General features: G+C 40.1%; 1 protein-coding gene across 11 annotated transcripts in view; it reads right to left on the bottom strand.

The window, feature by feature from the left end:
* DNAH8 (dynein axonemal heavy chain 8) overlaps nt 1-8,050 on the bottom strand; it is a 309,672-nt gene that overhangs the window by 228,734 nt on the left and 72,888 nt on the right. For all 11 annotated transcript variants that reach the window (XR_009211262.1, XM_058432164.1, XM_058432166.1 and 8 more), the window contains 2 exons: nt 7,678-7,794; nt 6,406-6,525 (listed from right to left, as the gene is read on the bottom strand). Coding sequence is in view for 10 of the 11 variants with exons in the window: in XM_058432164.1 (XP_058288147.1) it covers nt 6,406-6,525; nt 7,678-7,794 (237 nt within the window). In the remaining variant the exon portion in view is untranslated. The remainder of the gene's footprint in view (nt 1-6,405; nt 6,526-7,677; nt 7,795-8,050) is intronic.

The following is an 8,050-nucleotide window of genomic DNA, read 5'->3' as shown; positions in this document are numbered from 1 at the left end:
TGTATGGTATGTGAATTTTATCTCAATAAGGCTTTTAAAAAATAATAATTGATGCCAGAAATAATTTGAGCCACAAATTGGGGAAAGAAAAATTAATGGGAGATGGGAAAGTGAAGATAGCATGTGCAAGCATTTGGAGAAGTCTGGTTGTAAATGAGAAGCAAAGGAAGAAGTGGGAAAGTGTCTGTTGGCAAGGAAAGCATTAGAGCATATGATACTGCTGGAGAGAAGGATCCAGTGCAGAGGACAACGCTGAAGATACAGGAGAAACGAAAACTGGCAGAACAAGGTCACTGAGAAGACAGGTAGGCATGGAATCAACAGCCAATTTAGAGGACCTCAGTTTTGAAGAGAGGTGGAAACTTTCTCCATAGAACCCAAAGGAAGGAAAAATGGATGCAGTAGCAGTCAGCAATGTGCCAAGAGCTCTGATTGTGGAAATTATTTACATGACTTTAATTACGAATAATCCCTGTCACTCCATCAAAGCCATATTGCCAGACACTCCATGTCCTGCCAACCATTCTCTACTTTTCTCTGCCATGCCCTACGTAGTGGGACTCCCTCATTCTCTGACTTCCAGTTGGGTTTAACCCAAGAGGAGGCACAAAAAGAAGACAGGAGAGCTATAGGAGAGAGGAGGTGGGGTATTTCTTTCCCATTCTCTCCTTGCTTGGAGGCTGCGTCTCTGGTAGAGCCCTTCCACATGACCTCAGCTTTTACTGGGCTCTGAAAGCACAATTTTCTTCCCTGGTCCCTTCAGCCCTAGTGGTGGTGATGACTTCCCACCACTGGGACTCCTGGGGTATCTCACCCTGCTGGGATCTTCACTGGTACTGTCCCATACACAATCTCTGTGCCTCAACTCCATCCCTGTGTCTGAACTCTGATCAAAGAACACGTACAAAACAAACGTCATTAATCCTTGCTGAATTGGCCCACTTCAGATAATCACGACCCACACTGCCATCAACACCAAGGGTAAGAAACTTAGATGTACACATTCCACTGCACAGATGTCCTGTGTCAGCTGGCAACCCAATGGCTCAGCCACCTTCCTCTTATGTTCAACAAGTGGCAAAATAACGTCACTGCAAATACTACCTCTATAACACGTCATGAACAGTTGAGGCCACACAAAGTAAAGCATCCTGTCCTAATAAGGACTCCATCTCTTCTTGAGAAGACTCGCTAGTCCTTGAGGACTAAGACCATTCTTAAAACTCAGTAAGAAACAGACTGAATACTAAAGAAGTGTCTTAGGGGCACGCCAGGGACTAGCAGACAGTTATATTGATTTTTTAATTTTGTTTTAATTAAGATATAATCCACATTCTACAAAATTAACCTTATGAAGTGTGCAACTTATTGGTTTTTAGTATATTCACAGACTTGTGCAATCATGACCACTATCTAATTCCATAATATTCTCATCACCTCAGAAAGCATCCCTATACCCATTAGCAGTCACCCCGTTTCCCCATCTCCACAGCTCTGGCAACCACTAATGTGCTTTTGTCTCTATAGAGCCAAGATGATTTTGGTTTTTTGTTTGTTTGTTTTTTTGGTTTTTTGAGACAGAGTCTCGCCCTGTGGCCCAGGCTGGAGTGGACACGGTCTCGGCTCACTGCAATCTCCGCCTCCCAGGTTCAAGCGATTCTCCTGCTTCAGCCTCCCAAGTAGCTGGTGTAATGCTAAAGGTTTTTGCCTTAGCCAAGCCAAAGAATTGGCGTGGCGGCTGCGAGTGATGGAGACACGGACTAAGAGAAAAAAAGCTGTAGGCTTTATTGAGCAGAGTGACAGTACAAAGCATCCACAGCATGGAAGGGGTTTTGAGCAGGTAGCCAGTGTTATATTCTTTGATCACTTTTTAAACTTTTTAAGGCAGGAAATACCTGCAGCAGGGAGATGTTACTAGAGCGAGAAACAGACAATTAACATGTCTTAGATCTTGAGGAAAACCTGAATTGCAACTTAGGTTTCATCTACTTTATGACTTTGCAGCAGCATGGTAAAGGAGACAGGATCTCACAGTATTTTTACAAGGAATTGGAATTGGAAGCATACATAAAGACTGCTGGTCACAGACAAACGGGCAATTAAAATTCCTTTTAGTTTCAGGGGAGGGGAAAGGGCGAGAGGGAGAGAGGACACAGGGAAGCTTACAGCAAAATTTTCGCTGTTTATAGTTTTCTTGGGGAAGAAAACATGCACAAATCCTGGTGTTAGGAATATTTTAAGCATATATCTTCATTGTTATTTATCTAGGACTAAAGTAAGGCTTGAGGCAGGAAATGAGTGAGTTTCACCGCTTTCTGAGCCTTTACTCGACTTAAGAAGCCTAGCTGGCCTCTCCTTTCACTGGGATTACAGGCATGCACCACCACCGCCCCCCCTGCTAATTTTTGTATTTTTAGTAGAGATGGGGTTTTGCCATGTTGGCCAGGCTGGTGTCAAATTCCTGAGCTCAAGTGATCCACCTGCCTTGGCCTCCCAAAGTGCTGGGATTACTGGCATGAGTCACCGCATCCAGCCCCAAGTTGATTTTGTTGACAGAATTGCTAATACTCATTAATTATTTAACAGTGTTTAACTTGGATCATAACATTTCCTTGATTTTCTATTCCATTGGTACATCTATAGAAGCAGAAGTTATCAGTTAGGCTCCAGTCAGGAAAATGGAAGACACACCAGCTATTGTAACAAATAAAATTAGAGAATTTAATATGGAGGATGGGTTAAACACAGTTAAAGTATAGCAGGACAAGCCACAGACAAGAATCCCTCAGACACCAAGTTGTGGAGGGAAAGGGCTTTATTCAACTGGGAGCATAGGTGGGCTCACGTCTCCAAAAACCGAGCTCCCCGAGTGAGCAATTCCTGTCCCTTTTAAGGGCTTAAAATGGTTAAAATGGTAAAAATGGTTAAAATGGTAAATGCTATGTTAGTATATTTTATCACAATAAAAAAGTTGCCAGCCAAAACAAAGAGTGGGGAGTGGGAAATGATTTTTGAAACTTAAAGAGACATTTCAATCAAATGTAATGTGTGAACTTGTCTGGCTCCTAGTTCAGAAACGAACTCTAAAAGGACAATTTCTACTAAAGCTAAATATATTCATAATCTATGACTTGACAATTTCCCTTTGGGGTATATATTAACCAAATTAGTGCTTAAGTCCACAAAAACAAAAAATTTACAAGAATTCTTAGTATATAACCAAAAGCTATAAACAATCTAAATGCCCTCAAGAGTAGAATGAACAAATAAACCGTACTAAATCCGTATTATGTAATACTATACAGCAATGAGAAGTTGAAATGAAAGAACGAATGTGTCACAACTGCAAAGATGAATCTCATACATACAACACTGAGCAAAAGAAGTCAGAAATAGAGAATATATGCTGCACCATTCCATTTATATGAAGTTCAAAAACAGGCGAAACTAATATACAGTGATACAAGTCAAATGGTGATTACTTTTAGGGGTGGGAAGGAGGTGTTACTGGCTGGAGTAAAGCACAAAGGAATCATTTGGGATACAGAAAAGTGTTCCACATCTTGATCATGGAGATAGTTACAAGGGTGTATCATACGTAAACATTCACTGAATGGTGCACTTAAAATTTGTGCACTTTTCTGAGTATATGTTATATCTCAATTTTTTTAAAGCATAGAAACTTAAATAAAAAGCAATCTGAAACCATAGCTTCCACGGGCTTTGTTTTTTCATAACCAAAAAAAAAAAAATGAAGGCCTTGGATCCCTCACAAGGATAAGAGGCTGGAAATGAGACCTACCCCATCCCCACCCTTGCTTAATATCAGGTGAATCAAGGGCTAGGCCCTCAGGGAAAGAATGGACTAGAAAGGAAAGTCAGCTACCCTGGTTGAGGCTCTGGGCTGGGGGGGTAGCAAATTCTCCCTTGGGAATTTACAACTAGCTTACCCTTACATAGGTTTGGGGCTTGAGCTTATACAATCTATGAAGTTTTGGAAATTCTATCCTCTGAGAAACTAACATAAAGTTGTCCCAACTTGGTAAAACTCCTAGGCACCACATAGAAATAAATAAAAAGAAACAGGTTCTCAACCAAGGCTGTCCAGCATTCCCACAAATAGATGTGTGTGCACTAGCTCCCAATCCAAAACTGTAAAACAGAGGAAGAGACAAGCCACTCTGGGCAAGAGTTGGTAGAAACAGCACAGAGCAGAATTAGATGCCCCCATTTTTTTCAGATAGTGAAATTATGTTGTAAAATATAAAATATTTTTTAATGTCTAAAGAAAAATAGAATAAAGACATGAGAAAAAGATTACAGATATTTGAAAAATAATATAAAATAACGTCTAGAAATAGATAAGTCAATACATTTTAAAAAGAGGGCAGGGAGTAGAAGTATTTCCAAAAATATTAATAGTTACAATTAATGTAAATAGGTCAAAATTACCAGTTTTTTAAAAACAGACTTTCAGAATAGATTAAAAATAAAACATAGTTAAATGTTCTTTACAAGAACAAAATCTAAAATAGGAGAAGCCAAAAAGGATGAAAGTCATAAAATGGAAAAAGACACATCTGAAAAATAGTAACCTGAAAAAAGCTGGTATAATTATATCAATATCAAACAAAATAAACCTTAAGGATAAAAAACTTAATCAATAATGATAGAGGAACAACCAACCCAGAAGATATAATCATCTTAAACTTGAACACACCAAGAACAGGATGTTAAAATGGGTCATCTCACGGGCAAGGTGGCTCACACTTATAATCCCAGCACTTTGGGAGGATGAGGTAGGAGAATCACATAAACCCAGGAATTCTAGTCTGCAGTGAGTCACGATCTTGCCACTGCACTCCGGACTGGGTGGCGGACCTCATCTCAAAAAAACTAAATTAATTAACTAATTTAATGTAATGGGTTGTTTAGTGTTGTCTCAGTTACAGTCAAGACCCCAAAACTGAGAACAAATCATTTTAAGGCTGGGCATGGTGGCTCACACCTGTAATCCCAGCACTTTGGGAGGCCAAAGTGGGTGGATCACTTGAGCTCAGGAGTTCAAGACCAGCCTGGGTAACATGGTGAAACCCTGTCTCTACAAAAAAAAATTTATTAATTAGCAAGATGTGGTGGTATGCACCTGTAATCTCAGCTACTTAGGAGGCTGAAATGGGAAGATCACTTGAGCCCAGGAGGTCAAGACTGCAGTGAGCCATGACCACACCACTGCAGAACAACCTGGGTGACAGAGCAAGAACCCGTCTCAAAAAAAGAAAGAAAGAGTTCAGTTTAAGACATAAATGTATGTCTTGAATTTATAAGAGAGGTTGCATTATGTGCTGGGCCTTGAAAATGATTAGACAGGGTTCCTATCTTTGTGCTTTTGAGTCCATGGAGAATAAACAGGTATCCAAATAGTTTCAACATAACACAATGCTGAAGAGGTTAGATTTTATCCTGCAAGGACTATGTGCCACTGCCAAGAAGGATTTAAGCTGAGGCATTTCACAATCAGATTTGATGGCAATGTGGATGGATGTGTCGGGGCAAACACAGAAGCAGCAAGACCAGTTGGATCACCAAATGAATTGCTAAAGCCAAAATGAGCAGTAAGGGCCTGATGTAGAAAGGGAAAGAACAGGCTGAAATTCAAGCAAAATCTGAGTAAGAAAAAAATCCCAGGCTGGGAGTGGTGGCACATGCCTGTAATCCCAGCACTTTGGGAGGCTGGGGCCTTGGATCACCTGAGGTCGGGAGTTCGAGACCAGCCTGGCCAACATGGCAAAACTCCATCTCTACTAAAAATACAAAAATTAGCTGGGTGTAGTGGTACACACCTGTAATCCCAGCTACTTGGGAGGCTGAGGCAGGAGAATCACTTGAACCTGGGAGGCGGAGGTTGCAGTGAGCCAAGATCGCACTATTGTACTCCAGCCTGGGTGACAAGAGTGAAACTTCATCTCAAAAAAAAAAAAAAAAAAGTCCTGGCTAAGCCTCTCAGGACTGGCTGGATATAGGAAATGAAGGGGTGAGGAAAGAAGTCCAGATGATTCCCAGGTTTCTGAGTGACTTAGAGGGAAAGTATGTTGGAGTTAAAGCCATGAGAAAGATGAAGACCCTGGTAGCCATGCACAGTGGAAGAAGAGCTGTGAATCACTTACAAAGCCCCAGGGAACACCAGCATTAGGCTGAGGATATCCACAAAATGTTAGTCTAGAGTGTAGCCAGGGCTCTTGCTGTTGAAGGCATGAAAGTCCTTGGAGCAGAGAATGTCCACAAAAAAAAAAAAAAAAAGCCTAAATGCTACTGACCCAGGTTTCTACTTTTAGACTGAAATTTCACATTTTAGGTTTACAGGCCAATATTTTTGTGATTCTAATTTAATGAACAAATGCATACCTCATTGAGGGTCAACATATCTTCTACTTTGGTAGCACCACTTTCAGGCAGAGAAATCAACACAGTTTTGGCAATCTCCTTCAGAACTGTATCAATATGCATTTCACACAAGTCACTGATCTACAAGGAAGAAAAATGTAAGAAAAAAAAACTCTTCTTTCCTTTAGAGCTAGGTTTTCATCCAAAAGAGGCTTGAGTTATAAATTAATTTAGAAGGCTAAATCTAGAAACTTGCATCTTGAGCCAAGCATAATTTGGTGAACATTTTAGGAGGACATCTGCAAAGAAAGCTTGACATAAAACTAAATTTTTCTTGAGCAATAACATGCCATAACCTTATTTGTGTTACCTCCTTTAATCCTGATTCCAGCACAGGAGGCATTGATATCCCAGTTTTACAACTAAAGACACCAAGGCTCTGAGAAGTAACGCAACCTGGGAAAGAACACATAGCTAGTAACAGGCAGAGAATCCTATCCAGGTTTATCTAACTCCAAAGCCTCTGAGTTTGTGTATTACACCATGCTGCCATGATACACAGACCAGCACATCTAAAATGACAAGCTTGTTCTATGTAGCCAACATGTCAGAAATCAAGACAATCTTCAATTTGATGATCATCTCATCTAGTTAATGTTAAATGCATTAATATTAATATTTAAGCACTCTCCTCTGCCACTTTTGACGGTCTACAATTATCCCATATTCTAAGCTACGGTGTGAAGTTGAACTGTCATTTCAACATATTAAAGGCAAGGCAATTCAGGGATAAGAATAAAGCAAACTTAAATGAAGACCCCAATCCAGTAAAAGGAATATAAAGCTTTTTTTTTTTTTTTTTTTTTTTTTTTTTGTGAGACGGAGTCTTGCCCTGTCGCCCAGGCTGGAGCGCAATGGCATGATCTCAGCTCACTGCAACCTCCGCTTCCCAGGTTCAAATGATTCTCTTGCCTCAGCCTCCCAAGTAGCTGGGATTACAGGCACTCGCCACCATGTCCAGCTAATTTTTGTATTTTTAGTAGAGACGGGGTTTCACTATGTTGGCCAAGCTGGTCTCAAACTCCTGACCTTGTGATCCACCCGCCTCGGCCTCCTAAAGTGCTGGGATTACAGGTGTGAGCCACTGTGCCTGGCCCAAAGCATTATATTTTAAACCTAATGGATGTCCTTTTAGTTAAAAGTCACACCCTTTAAGGAGCTTTCATAATAATCAAACTATTACTTATATCCTGAGTATACATGTTGATAGCTTTTTAAATGTATAGATCATACCTTCTTTAAAAGTTGATTGAACATATCCAAAACTAATTCAACTTCTCGAAAGAAGCTTTCCAGTGTTAAAGACGACCATGTTAACACCGTGAGTCCTTGCCTCAACACAGATTCCACCTAGAAATGGTAAAAACACAACTGCTTCTATTATTAACAGGAGCATCGGCACTTACAGAAGAGGATTTATCACCTGCAAATATTATATGTTATATTTTCTTACATATATTTTCCCTCTATTACACCTAATAAAGATGACTTTTTATTTTTAACCATCTTTGGCTGTCCAGGAAACAATCATGAATTTTCAGAAAAAGTGCTCATGATTTAGATTTAGTTGTTTTTGCAAAGGCAACGAAACTTAGACAAGAAATTC

Source organism: Hylobates moloch, unplaced genomic scaffold, assembly GCF_009828535.3.
Source record: "Hylobates moloch isolate HMO894 unplaced genomic scaffold, HMol_V3 SCAFFOLD_20, whole genome shotgun sequence".
Classification (NCBI taxonomy): Eukaryota; Metazoa; Chordata; class Mammalia; order Primates; family Hylobatidae; genus Hylobates; species Hylobates moloch.
The sequence above is the reverse complement of the archived record's forward strand: the minus strand, read 5'-3'. Positions and strand labels throughout refer to the sequence as shown.